The sequence below is a fragment of the Rhineura floridana genome, chromosome 9 (genome assembly GCF_030035675.1).
Source record: "Rhineura floridana isolate rRhiFlo1 chromosome 9, rRhiFlo1.hap2, whole genome shotgun sequence".
Taxonomy (NCBI): domain Eukaryota; kingdom Metazoa; phylum Chordata; class Lepidosauria; order Squamata; family Rhineuridae; genus Rhineura; species Rhineura floridana.
Window position 1 is genome coordinate 105373402 of NC_084488.1, and position 14772 is coordinate 105388173.

The following is a 14772-nucleotide window of genomic DNA, read 5'->3' on the forward strand; positions in this document are numbered from 1 at the left end:
TGGAAAGCAGAAAACTGTTTTCGTGTTAATGCCTTGAGGTTTGTACCTGGTCAAGCAAGATGGAATGCTGAGATGTCATGAGTTTATCAAACATCACTCTGGTGGAATTCAAGTCAATCCCTGGAACTTTGGGACTAGTTTTAAAATGTTCATCTATTCTACAAAAGATAAATAATAAACAAACATTGAGAGAGAGAGAGAGAGAGAGAGAGAGAGAGAGAGAGAGATGCCAGTTATACAATGCATTTACAAACAATAAATAGGTTATTTGAGCCTTAAGCCTATATGTAGTTCTGGTCTCCGTGCGAATGATTAGAACTGCTCATGCAAATTGCATAGCAGGATTGAATGGACTTGTAGAAGTGGAATCTTGTTCAGAAGTATCAAGAGGACCAACCAGCAGCTTAAGCCCATGGAAAGGGCTTGCACTTCCTCCAGTTGAATCCTGGTCACTTCTGCTCACTTTTGAAACTCAGTTTCAAAAGTAGCTTGCAATGTCTGACAATGGCTTTTAGTCACTGTGGCGGCATGGAATATCCGGGTTTAGAGGCAGTATACCACTGAATATCAGTTGCTGGAAGCAACAGCAGGGAAAGGCCACTGCCTTCATGTCCTGGTTTGTGGGCTTCCCAGAGACATTCTTGAGTGCTTCTGTTTTGAGAAAGGCAGGATATTAATAAATTAAATAATAAAATCTGGTTGGGCACTGTGCGAAAGAGGATATGGGTTAAGTGGATTTATGGTCTGATTCTTTGGGCTTTTCTTATGTGCCATGGAGAGGGTGAGGAAAAAGACTCCTTGAGCTCACAGAACAAGTTCTGTTCATTCTGATTCATCTTGCTGATCTCTAGGTACACCCTTTAAATAAAGGCTTGTACATTTTTTAATTATTATTATTGCTTATCTAAAAGAGTAGCGGAGAAGAGCACCACTACCGCCTCACTCTGAGATCTCAGCAAGTTAAGCATTCCTGCTGCAGTTAGTTATTACAGGAGTCTAGCATAAGAATACAAGAACCACCTGCTGGATCAGGCCAATGGCCCATCTAGTCCAGCATCTCACAGTGGCCAACCAGATGCCCATTATGGGAAGCCCACAAGCAGATCCTGAGCTTAACAGCACTCTCCCCTCTTGTAGTTTCCAACAACTGGTTTTCAGAAGCATATTGCAAACTGTATGACTTAGAAGGAATGGTTTTGGAAGCATTTCTCCGTCATTTGAATTACAGTACCTTTTCGCCACCATTGGCAAGGACATTAAACTTGTCAAGGATTATCAATACCTCGGCACAGAACCAAAATGGAGACAATAGTCAAGGAATCAGAAGAAGGCTAGGACTGGGGAGGGCAGCTATGAGAGAACTAGGTCCTCAAATGTAAAGATGTATTACTGAACACTAAAGTCAGGATCATTCAGACCATGGTATTCCCAATCTCTATGGATGGATGTGAAAGTTGGACAGTGAAAAAAGTGGATGAGAAAATTCAACTCATTTGAAATGTGGTGTTGGAGGAGAGCTTTGTGCATACCATGGACTGCAAAAAAGACAAATTATTGGGTGTCAGAACAAATTAAACAGAATTATCACTAGAAGCAAAAATGACGAAACTGAGGTTATTATACTTTGGACACATAATGAGAAGACATGATTCACTAGAAAAGACAATAATGCTGAGAAAACCAGAAGAGAGTAGAAAAAGAGGAAGACCAAACAAGAGATGGATTGATTCCATAAAGGAAGCCACACAGCTGAACTTACAAGATCTGAACAGGGTGGTTTATAACAGATGCTATTGGAGGTCGCTGATTCATAGGGTTGCCATAAGTCGTGATTGACTTGAAGGCACATAACAACAACAACAATCACTAGAGGTGCAGCAGTAAACTTAACAAATTCCATGCATATTTAAAATATACAACTTTCTCTCCACTGTCTAAATACAATGCCACTTGGAACCGATGGGGCTTCTTGAAGTTGCCTCATTTCCCACTGCCTGCAAGATTTCACAAGCACCGTTACCTATAATGGCACCCCCAAGCTGCAATCCTAATAGTGATATACACATTGTTTTATTAGTACTAGTTCAGTGTCACTGGGCTAAAAAAGATAAATAACCTAACCTTTTTTTTTTTTACTGCTTTGGTGGGCATCTTTTAATTGGTTTATTTTATCCTGATCATACTAATGCCGTTGGGGGAAGTTGGGAGTTTTTAAAACCATTGTTCTACTGAGTGATGTACGATCACTATTTAGTGCTTTGTTGTTTGTTATATTTTTAATCCCTTGTGTAATCTTTTGCATTTGTATTGTATCCCTTTTTCACTCTAAGTTGCCTTGAGACTCTTCTGTATAAGGTGGCAAACAACAATTATTAATAATACTTCACTGCAGTTGCTTGTAAGGGAAGCTATTATAAAACCCTGTTTTTTAAAAAAAAAGAACTGGGAGAAGTAAGAGGCCAACAGCATGACATCTAGAAAGCCTCCCAGGAAGTGTCATGGCAAAATTCAAACCCAGATCTCCAAGGTACAAAGCTAACCTGGAGAGAGCCTCCATGTAGGAAAAATATACACACCGCCATGTGCAAAAAAGAGCAGACATGCCTTTTTTTGCCACAATTACATGTGTTGAAAAGCTAGCAACAAAATTTCCCCCATATGTAGCAGCTATCTCAAAAAGGGAAAACACCCTAGGCCAGGGATGAAGACCTGTGGCCATCCAGATGATGTTGGACTACACAACTCCCATCATCCCTGACCATTGGCAATGCTGGCTGATGGGAGTTCAACAACATCTGGAGGGCTGCAATTCCCCCATCCCTATCATAGGGAAATCACCCGAGGGTCTAACACTCTTTCCACCGAATCTGACTGCCCCATATTAACTGTAGGAGCTGCATAAAACCACAGCTTGCTTTAGAACTATATATTCTAGGTTCAGAGGGGCAATATGCCAAGTGAATGCCAATTGCTACGGAATACCAACAGCAAAGAATGGCTACTGCTTTCATGCCCATCTTGTTGGCTTCCTGGAAGCACCTGACTGTGGAAAACAGGATTTTGGATTGGATGGTTGATCCAGCAGGGCTCTTCTAATGATCTCTAGCTGACAGAATGGAACAGGACCCAAGGCAAATTAACACCCAGTAATCTATTAAATTGGAGCTGGCAAAGGACCTGCAATATTACTAATAAAACAAAATGTAACTGCCTCTTGAAAACATGTTTGAGAGGTTGCATCAGACACCTCCACTGCAAGCAACGCCTATAAAATTTCACAGATGAAAAGAGAACTTTCATGAGTATGTCAGAGTCCCAAATACCAAGGACAAATTCCTCAGACTCTCTCTCTCTCACACACACACACACACGCACACACGCTACTGAGCTAGTTACAGAAGCTGCAACAACAGATGCTATCTTGGGGAAGAGGCTCCATTTAAATTACACACCATATTTATCAGTTGATTGCTAAAAGCTCACAGGATACAGAGAGCTAAACATAGCCTCCGAAGGCATAGCTACCATTGCCATAACAACATGGACAATGGAGTTTGGAAGGCTCCTCTGTTGGAGCTGTGTGGCTCCTGGAGGCTCATGTCATGCAATGGAACAGAACCTGCACACAGAATTGGTTCTGACAGGATGCATGTTCAGCCAGGGAGGAGCTTTCTCTATGCCTGCATCACTGTCAAAGGTCTTACAGAAAGCTACTGAGCCAGCCAGTGCCCATCCTCCTATCCACACAATTGGCCCTCAGCTGCGAGATCTGTTATGTAACTTCCACTCATTTCAAAGGCTGTTCTTGCTGGTCCCTCCAACTCTTTTTTTATGCCTCAGTCAGGAAGCTACCAACTTAATTGGCCCCTCACTGATAGAAACGTAACAAGTCCTCATTGACCAGGTGCTTCACATCTGCTCAATCAAGATTCACCACTGCAGGGACTAAAACTGAAAGTTACTGGAGGCTTTTTTTTATTTTTAGTATAGGTTTATGTCACTTACTTCCTTTCTAGGAAGCTTCCGTTCCAGCAGGCAGCCGAGGACAGGACCTGCACAACCTCACTGCTTAAGAGTGGCAGGAAAGACAGACAACAAAAGACAGGAATACTCATTAGGAAGATGTCCACAGTATTGTTTGCCACATAGTATTTACCTTTTTTCTTCTTGAACCGTTTCGGGGCCCTTGCTCTTAGGCTACTGAGCTAGTTCCATGATGACTTGAACTAAGTTATTCCAGCCATGTGGAGGCTGACTGCCCACCTGTCAGTCACCTGATGTCACTATGATGTCAGGCGGCCCATTTTTCCTTTGTAGTGTGACAAGCTGCACTGGAAAGGAAAATCCAATCCCAGCCTAAGTTATGCCACCTACGTGGAGGCTGACTCACACAGCTTCTATGTGGGACTCTTGCACCATGCCTCAAGAGCATTGCATAGAACAGCTCAGCACATGGATTCCATCTGCCCGACAGTGCAAGGATCATTTAAAGGGCCTTGCCAGATGTTACTGGGGACCTCTGAAGACAAAATGAAAATTTTCATGTGATGCAGAGTAATCCACATGACAATATATGCCTCTGGCCAGGAGCAGTTCCCTTACCCACTGAACTTTTCTCATCTAGCTAGAGTACCTTGTTGACTAACTCTCTCTTAAGGATCCCTTAAGGATTTCTAAAAGTTAAGTTCTCTTCCTATGATGCTCAAAAAACAGTGCTAATAATTTCTTTGCTTTTGAACACTGAACAACAACGGGACCAAATTTTTATTTACTTGATTCCATTGATGACTCACTTCCTATAACATATCTCAAAGCGATTTCTCAGTAAAAACATAAGCAAATATATATATATATATATATATATATATATATATATATACTGTATATGACACTGGTGCCTAGGCGACTGATATTTATATACGGTTCCTTTTACTGCACACCTTAAAATGGCCTCTGGCCTTTGCAAATGTGTGGTCCATGTGATGCCCCTGTATTTTTATGACTCTAAATATGGTAAGTGCAGGTTTATTAAGGTATATATGGTAAGTGGATTGAGCGGGGGAGTACATGGGTTAGAATGCTGGAGAATGCCGTATGATGATTGGCTGAGTGTTTGAGTGGCTGAAGGTATAATTGAGAGGATGACAGTTGGTTCAGGGTTCTGTTTTGTGGGGGAGTTGTTGGTGGTTGGTTGTGGAGTGTGGATTGGAGTTGGTTGTGGGTTGGATTATATTTGGCGGGTATTTAGGCAGAATATATAAGACTGGAAACATAAAGAGTGACACTATATGAGACCATACGCTTGTTGAACATTCCTAAAGTAATCTTGTTATTTCCTGGTGTTATCAAATAAATACTTTTATTGGTTTACCTAAAGCCTGATCCTTGGCTGGGGATTCACAAACCAGAAGGGAGGGCAGGGTATTTACCAAGGTGGAGAAACAGTATCAATTGGTGGCAGCGGTGAAGAGACAGTGTATCATCAAGTATCCAGGGCAACCCAGGGCTGTATGCTTTATAGACAAAGATACAGGGGGGTTGTGGATGACAAGGGCACCCAGACACAAAGTAACAATAAGCCATAGGGAGACAAGGCGAAGTCTCTAGCAGTACTGTTTACAGGGAGTGGCTGGTGGTGCTGCCTAGCAGTGGGATCTTGTGAGATCTGTGCTAGGGTGAGCTAAAGAAAAATAAAAACTACGTTTCTCCCTGATGGTAGCCACTGGTGGGAGCCTGACAGGTGGTGCCAGGAGAGAAACATTACAGTCCACCACCCACATCTGTTTTAGAAATACCAGAAGCTGATTTTGTGTTAGAGAGGAAGACTTAACAAGTAGCTGGGAAAATTGGGAAGTAATGCGGGGGGGGGGGAATTGCCTCAACAAAACATTGGAACATCCTACCATAGATTCTCCATCAACAGCTCGATATAAGCCATCGTATCAGTTGTTTGAATTGTGCTACTCAGTGCATGGTAGAGTCTGGTTGCTGATCCAGGAGGAAGAGGGGAAATAGCACTGGTGCACGATGGGGAAAAGGGCCTTGGTTTCAGTCTGGAAGGTGCACAGCATGTGTGGAAGGATTTCTGCTTTTATCTCCTTAGAAACCCATTTCTTAGAGTGTGTTTAATTTGCTATGGTTAAAATGTATTGTTTGCAGTGTTCATTAAAACAGGGAAGCATATTTGTTTGAATGTTCTCCTAACAGCTTGTCAGAAGAGATTGTGCTTTGTGGTTAGCAAGTTTCCGGAGCCACGATCAAGGCAACTCAGTGTTAGGAAGAGGAATTGATGCAAGAATGTTTTCTTAGGAGAAGCCACATATGCTGAAAATATATTGTGTAAAGTGTAGAACTGTATTCTTCTTGAGATGTTTCTGAGTGTCTTGCTTTGTACTCTATGAGATGTCAAAATGTGGGTCAGAAGGGCATAAAAGTCCTTCCTCTTTCTTTGAATGGACGAAAACAGTTTGAGATGCAAATGCCAAAGCCTGCCCTCAAGGGAGGATACCTTGGCAGGGACTGGCCCAAGGGGGTCATAAGGTACAATGTATGTATGACGTATTGATTAACGCTCTGTATTTCCTTGCATTGGCAGAGTGAAGTTCGAAAGAACTTCCTCTCCCGCTGGCGCCACTGGTTTTTCTGTATTATTGATCAATAAACCTCTGTCCTTTAGAGCACAATCTTTGGTCTGGAAAGTTTTTCCTTCAACACATGGCACACGTCTCAGGAGTACAGACAACTACTGAATGAGATCTGCATTAGTCTATATTCCATGCATGAGACTGTGGTCTGAACTAAGGGCCTTTCCAGAACTGGAGCAGAAGCTCAGAGGAAAACACATTCCACACCAACAATAATACGGCAACAATATTGTCTTTCATACAGAACCACAAGAAAAATACTAAACAGTGTGTTAAAAAAAATAATGAACGTACTTCACTGAATTAGGATTGTTCTTTTCTGAAAGCTTTTGTCGCCACATGTCTATTGTATTGTCGTTAATCGAACAGGTGTAGTCGCTTTGATTTATGGTCCGGAAATCATCAGATGGCAGAGAATTCTGAAAGAGGATGTAGGTCTCAAAGAGGATTTCTCCAAGGCACTGCCAGAAGCATCACTGCTGCTTTTGTTACTGTGCGAGAATAGCTTCCCTCTATGGAGATCATTTGCTGGAGTTTCCAGCATGTGCTACACACCCTCCCCAAAATAGCCCACGTCTACAATTTGTAACACTCGACGACCTACACAGAGGTTTATATATATATGTATGTGTATATATATATATATATATATATATATAATTTGCAAGAACCACCCTCCCCAGTGACTGTTCGGATGTTATCTCCAACTGCATTTTGGACAACATCTAATTTCTCCCAGCTTGTCTGTTCCCTTGGTCCTTTAACTGCATGTAGGAGTGCATATCCAAACCAGGCAATACCATGTTTGTGTGAACGCAGGATCTGCCTTTACCCTAGATATGAAGTTTGCATTCTGTTGAAAGCTCTGGAGCTTGAGATCCACGCCCGGATTGCACCATGAACAGAGGAGAGGCCGACATATAACGTCCCTACAGCCCATAGATATGAATCCCCCCCACCTCAAATTAACAGAACAATTTTATTTTACCTCTGTTTCAGAGCAAAGTACAAATGTCTGGTCTCCTCCAGAGAAGATATGTTTAGCAATGTAATATGTACAGGCATCTGTTGAAGAATAATGCCACCAATTAGTTACAGTTCAGCAATCACAAACCTTCTACTTCCTTTTCCTGCTATAAGCCAGGATTACAAAAGCTAGATCCAAGTGACTCTTTGGAGCTGGTGTCTGTCCAGTACAGATCAAAGGCAGAGACCAAATGCATTCACTGCTTTAGATAATTTTTATTTATTTACATTATTTATATCAGAACTTCTGCCACCGCTGTCTGATTGTTGCACGAACTATTGTCTCAAAAACTGTGGAATGACAGGCTATCTTTACCAGGCAGTATACTCTTGTGTAGCTTGGCTGAAGACTCAATATTATTTAGCACACTGTGACACAGTGCTCAGCAAGAACATTAGAAATTGCTTTATACTAAGCCAGGCCATTGGTCTATCTGGTTCAGTATTTTCTACACAATACACAAGAAGACGTAGGAACATAGGAAGTTGCCATATACTAAATCAGACCATTGGTCCATCTAGTTCAGTATTGTCTACAGGGCACTGACTGCAGCAGCTCTCCAGGGTTTCATGCAGGGAAGGCAACCTGGAGATGCCAGGGATTGAACCTCTTGCATACAAGGCAGATGCTCTACCACTGAGCTACAGCCCTTCCCCCAGTAGCTCTCTGGGCCTTCAGAGGGGGCCTTTCCCAGCTCCGACGGGAGATGCAGGGGATTGAAACTGGGACCCTCTGAAAGCAAGACAGCAACCACAACCTGAACTGTGCAAAGGGCTCACAAATATGCACACAAAATAAGCAACGAAACAGTCAGTGGTGATGCTACCAGCCAAATGGTCCATATGAGCAAATGCTGCCACAGACATGTGGGGAGGATCAGGAAACAAAAGACAACGTTTCTCTGCATGGCTTAAGGTCCCCCTACTTCCTGCACCGGAATAACAGGTTTGAGAGTCAACTCACATGACCTCTGGGAAGCTTAGTTTTCATCCTTAATAGACTCTTTTGTCAGCAGAGAGAGAGTGTTGGTGTTAGTGAAATAACTGTTGTTGGTGTTATTATTATAATTATTTTAATTCATTTCTTGCCCTTCACCCTGAAGTACCAGGGCGGGTTACAACAATTTAAAATACATCGTTAAAAAAATTAAAAAACAACTTAGAATCACAACGTCACAAAAAATAAGGTGGGTTCTAAATACCTATAGCCCCTTCTGCTGAACTTAACACCTAAGAGGATCTGTAGGGAAGGAGGTGATCATTCAGATATTTGGGGTCTAAGTCGTTTAGTTGTCTGAATGTGTGCTGCTGCAGAGATTCAGAAGGGGATATTCCAAAATCATATCCACGATGACAACAACAACAAACTATGAAAGGTACTACAGATGGAAATGAGAATTCGCCTAAAACTACACTCATGTTTCTAGTCACATTTACCTGTTCTGTCAGAGATTTTTTCATTGTGAGCTGCCCAGTGGCCTTTGACTGGGGAAGGACATTTAAGATTGCAGGTGTGTCCAGTTCCCAGCTGGCCTCTGGTTCCACAGCCAAATGCATAGATTATTCCTGAAGAAGGCACAAAGGCTAGAGTGTGCTGACTGCAAATGACAGAACAAAAATATTGTAAAGTTTGGGATAGATATATATGTACATATTAGGGAAGGTGTAGAATATTTGCACAGTCGGATTTGGTATCGAATTCTGGGATAGTCCGCAAGTTTGTCTCATTGTCGAACAGGCTCCCACTCTCTGCGTGCGTTCGTGGCTGTTAGCGACACTGTAATTTTTTTTTTTTTAATCCACAGTGAGAATTGCATAATTATTTTTGTAATCTGCTGCTGCAGTATACATTATATAAATATACAGCAGCATAATAACAGAGAAAATTACATAATTTTTTCAGAAAAAATAATGAAAAGAAAAGGGAGAACCGGGAATCACGATAATTAGCAGAACACAATTTATAGCGAATAGGAACTGGCATATATATCTGTTTACAGTTGCTTTTTTAAGAAGGCTGCAATACAATCTGTACTGAGTACAAAAGAGTTCCACCAATATTTTCCCCTACGCCCTAACATTCTACTATTTAAACATTTCTTCTACATTCTACTAACCCCCCCCCCAAATGTATCTGGCCATTATGGCTGTGAAGATACGTGTCAAAGCCTGTGCAAAATGCCAGGTCTGAATTTGCACCTTTCAGGAGTGTCACTATATGTCCCAACCTCTTTCTACAACAGCTCTTGGGAATAAAATTATGTATTTTAATTTATTTTAATGTTCTTGTGATCTTTATGGTGTACATTTTTATTAAGTACATGTTCAATTTTATTGTAAGCCGCCCTGAGTGCCCTATTATAGGGTAGAAGGGCGGTATAGAAATATTTTAAATAAATAAAATAAAACCGCAACAGCCACCCAAATTAAGAGCAGTTTTATGAACAGAGAACATACAACATATCTGAAAGCGTGTGCGGCACCATTATCTAACTCTGACTCCTCTGGATTCCAGTTGCTTCCACTTCCACTAGGCTATTGTCTGAACGACACTGGCACCCCACCATGCTGGCGAAGGAAGAACAGGTGAGACCACTCACCTACCACAAGCAATTTGGGACACCTCACTGCCCATCAGTTCCAGGACCCTTCTGGGGTTGACTTCGTCATTCAAGGAGTCATGGCCAAGCTGCCCACAGGAAGCTGCGCCAAAGGTGAACACCCCTCCACTCTGGCAAACAGAATAGATAACAACAACAACCGTCCCATTTAGAGTGGACTCTCACGACAGCTACATCTGCTTGCTCAACTGAACAGACAAGTTGCTTTAATGCTGCTTGAGGCTTCAGCCAAACCACCGGCTGCAACAGAAACGTCAGAGAACACCTCCAGCTGTACACAGCATTCTTTCTTTGTCCACCAGGACATGCACCCATTGATGGTCTACACATTCAGCAGAATGGGGTAGGAGTCACATCCTCACCATACATTTAAAGCACAAGGCTTCCCCCCAGAAACCCTGGGAACTATTGTTTGTTAAAGGTGTTGGGAATTGTAGCTCTGTGAGGGATAAACTACAGTTCCCAGGATTCTTTGGGCGGAGGGAAGAGCCATGTGCTTTAAATGTATGGTGAGGATGGGAATAAGGCTGTAGAGTCTATTCTAGAATGTACGTATGGGAAATCTCAATTTGAATGCTCCCCTATCAAAAACAAAGAACTCGTCATGAGTAGGAAAGTAATACAGCAGGGAACTGGTTGAGCTAGGATCTTTCCCCCTGATGATATACCAGAGTTTTTATTGCTGTTGTTTTTATTTGCAGGGAATATCATGGGAGGGGGAAATGAAAAATGGTTTCTCATATCAGCCACCTGATGATGATAATGATAATAATGATAATGAGTATAATAATAATATATTGGGGATAATGAGTCTAGCCCTAACAACACTATGCTGTGCGAGTTGGGCTTTTTCTTTTTTTACCTGCAGGAAGTTTTTTTAAAAGAAAGAAAATGTAGAGAAACATTGCAGTAAGATACCCACACCCAAATCAGTGTCAGACAGAAGTTACACAGGATGACATTTTAGAGCTAACTGACAAATTAAAAACAAGTCAAAGCAGCCAGATGGCATATGCCCAAAGGATAGTGCATACAGTTGCTCAGTGGTGAAGGAAATGCACTCAGAGGTATTTCTCGTTGTTATATAACATCACTTTCATTAAAGAAGAAGCCTGGTCACAGAAGGGAGGTGGTACATGAAGTGTGGAACTACAAATTCTGCCAGCAGTCCCCTCTCCCCTTTATGCCACTGACAAGGCTTAAGCAGGATGCTCCCTTTACCTTTGTGAGGACAGCCGTGTGGTCATTTCCACAGCTGACATAGACAACCTTTTGAGTCCTTAAGAGCTTCACATGGCACGGAGACTCCCGGTCTGCATTAGAGAGAACGTAAAATAGGTGCATCACAAGAATTAGATTGTGAAATAGCACTGGGCAAGTCACCCCCCTGAGAAACCCATGCTTAACTTGTCTATCTCTTTTCCCACAAGCCACACAAAACTGTGAGGGCAACAGAAGAAGAAAAGAATGCGCAATGAGGCCCAGTTCAGAGACTTAACCCCCTGCCTCATGTCCAAACATGCCCATAAATGCAGTCGTGTGGTAGAAATAATGTCTTCCCCAGCAAAAGCACATTGATAAAAGACAATACTCAGCAGGGATTTGTGGAAGTATTGAGGCAATTTTGAGGGCCAGCCTATTCACATGAATCCCCGCCAGAAAGTTGGCCCCTGTCAATGTGGGTGTGATGGGCCAAATGTTACTTCAGCTATGACACTGAATTCACAGGGCTAACTGTGTGGCAGATTTTAAGTGTTTGACCTAGACCCAAGAGGAAAAAAAGACCAGAAGAGTGAGGGAAGGAAGGGGTGCTTTCCTCACAATCTGTCATTCCTTGGCTTCCCTTCTAGTGTTGAGCTTTTTTAGAGTAACGAGGGGTTTTTTTTGGGGGGGGGAGCAGTAATCTCCTCAGGGTTGAGGGAAAGTTGACACAGAGACCCTGCTAACTACTGAGTCCCATATTAAAGCATTAGCTAGGCAGGAGGAAAACCCAGTAGGAAGAAACAAGCTACTGTTCCATTTCTTGGCTCAAACTGCCATGCCCAATCTATCGAGATTGACAGAGCAAGCTGAACAACAAGAATGTCATCTTCCAAGGATGACTGTTTGAAGTACCTCGCTCGTCACTCAGTCCCAGCTGTCCCGAAGTATTCTTCCCCCAACCAAACACAGCTCCTGAGAGAGACAAGGCAAAGCTATGGGCTCCTCCTGCAGCAACCTGGGCCAAAGGGATCCCATCCAGCGATTTGATGCGCTGAGGACTGGTTTGGGAAGGGAATTCTTTACCCAGCCCAAGCTGCCCATGGCTGTTCTGTCCCCAGGCAAAGAACTGTCCATCTGGATAAAACGAGATATAGCAAACAGGAGTCAGAAGAGTAAATCTCTTGCTATATTGCTGCAGTATATTGATACAAGAACCTTTTTCAGGGTGCGGGTGTTAAAAGAAGGAACACTACATCCTGGAGAAATTTAGGAACTACCGATTGCATTACAGCAGTGATGGGGAACCCGTGCCCCCTTCCAGATTTTGTTGGATTGCAACTCCCGTCATCCCTGAGCATTGGCCATGCTGCCTGGGGCTTATGGGAGTTGTAGTCCAACATCATCTGGAGGGCCAAAGGTTCCCCAACCCTGCATGGTAGGCTAAGCTGGAAAATCTCTAACTCAAATCTCAGACAAGCCACTCCTTCAGCCTCTTGCTTTTTATTACAATATAGGATAAATCATTATTTTGATGTTGATAAATCATCAGTTTGATTACCCAAACTGACCTTACAGGGTTGTTAAAGAGGTTGACTGATATACTGTACTGATATAATGTACTGCAATGTCAAACAGTGCTATATAAATGCTAACTACTATTATGAGCAGCACACATACCTTGCATGCAAAACACCTCTGGTTCAATCTCCAGCATCAACATTTAATACCTTTGCTTTTTCATCAAGAGCTTCATTATAGACTTTTCAACTGTAAGAATTAGGGATGCTAATTAAAGAAATCTTAACCTATAGATTATCAGTCATATAAATTGATCAAATGTGTATAAATGTGCATTGAAGTAAAAATAACAGATCTGAAGAAAGAGGCATGCTGTGTAAGTGGCATCTTAGAAGAGGGGCTCCCATCTCTATGAAAAAGAAAAAGAAAAAGGTAGAGAATCCCTCCTCCTAAAACAGCATATTCCCTTTGAAGCTTTTGTTCGTTTTCTTTTTAAAACAAATTGAGGACTGATTGAGAGACCTTTTCAAAACTGAATATAATGCTGCAGCTCTAGTAAGAAAGCTTAACTATTAGAAGTTAATATTACCATACCAGCTGCAAGAGCTAGACAATGCCAGTTGCCACAGGAGACCTGAAGTATCATCTCTTGGTTCAGCTTTTTTATTAACCTAAACAAAGCAAATCATTTTTTAAGAAGCAGTAGAAGTACATACTAAAAGAATCCCTCTACTTTTAACAACTGTATTGCTTTAAAGAGAAATTATATTAAACAGTTTAGAAGACGTCATCATGGCTCTAAATGGTTTACGTTTAAAAATATTGCAGTTCAATGCAGGCCACAGAGTAGCATTAGATAAAAATTGCATTTTCACGTATCCTCCCATTTGGTGTCACAACCATGCCTGCCTCTTGTGTTACCTTAGTGCTGAAATCCTTAAGGTAAGATCCCTGGTGCGCATCCAGATGGTCCCTGAGACCACAGTGGAAATAACAGATTAAAATGCTGGAAGTCGAGGAGATTTCTGCCACAGGCTGGACAGGCAATTTCCATTTCATTTTAAAATTTAAGCTGAAGAACAACCTGCATCTTCATACGGGCAAAGACTAGAGAGGAAAATTGTAAAGATTTCCTCTTTGCCTCCCCTGTAGCTGTTCCCTCTCTGCCTTGCAGGTGCATAGATTTTGGGACAGTGATGTGAGTTTTCCTCCCCCCCACCTGGAAAAAAATTCCCATACAAATTAGGCTAATCTGCATAAATCAATTTGTATCAAGACATTTTGATGTCCTAGAGCATGATCTCATCTGGTATGCTTATCTTACTTGCATTTAGTAAAAAAAAGACAAAAACTTCAAAATCTCCAAGCTTGCCTAATATTGTATTTATAACTGGAATCCAATCATTGTTACCAAGGAACTATAAAACAAAAAATTTCCCACGGAAAAACAAAGCACTGGAAAATGTTCTGCCCCACATCACTGTCTGGGAGTTCTGATCACTGCAAACTAATACAACAGCTGAGTTTTAATCTGAAATGTTTGATATGCTGCCTTGCTTTCTCACTCAAATCACAGTGATTTATAATATAAAAGCCAGACTCTACCACATAACTATCTAATATCCACACCTTACATTTAAATACCCATCTCTCCAAAGCCTGCCGAAATAAGTCTGATTTTGCCCCCCCCCATGCAACCAACAACAAAGGCTTCTGGCAACCTTTGTTGATGCAGGCACTCTCTAAGGTCAGGGCCACAG

The 14772-nt window shown here is 41.9% G+C and overlaps 1 protein-coding gene across 5 annotated transcripts in view; it reads right to left on the reverse strand.

Annotated features, from left to right (window-relative positions):
• LOC133363727 (probable E3 ubiquitin-protein ligase HERC3) overlaps positions 1–14772 on the reverse strand; it is a 72283-nt gene that overhangs the window by 22549 nt on the left and 34962 nt on the right. For 3 of the 5 annotated variants that reach the window (XM_061583038.1, XM_061583039.1, XM_061583043.1), the window contains 9 exons: positions 13607–13683; positions 12407–12628; positions 11513–11604; positions 10271–10401; positions 9108–9268; positions 7633–7709; positions 6939–7063; positions 4006–4068; positions 47–158 (listed from right to left, as the gene is read on the reverse strand). In XM_061583038.1, the coding sequence (XP_061439022.1) occupies positions 47–158; positions 4006–4068; positions 6939–7063; positions 7633–7709; positions 9108–9268; positions 10271–10401; positions 11513–11604; positions 12407–12628; positions 13607–13683 (1060 nt within the window). Of the gene's footprint in view, positions 1–46; positions 159–4005; positions 4069–6938; positions 7064–7632; positions 7710–9107; positions 9269–10270; positions 10402–11512; positions 11605–12406; positions 12629–13171; positions 13262–13606; positions 13684–14772 lie in introns of those variants that run through there. The other 2 variants (XM_061583041.1, XM_061583040.1) reach the window with 2 other exon arrangements.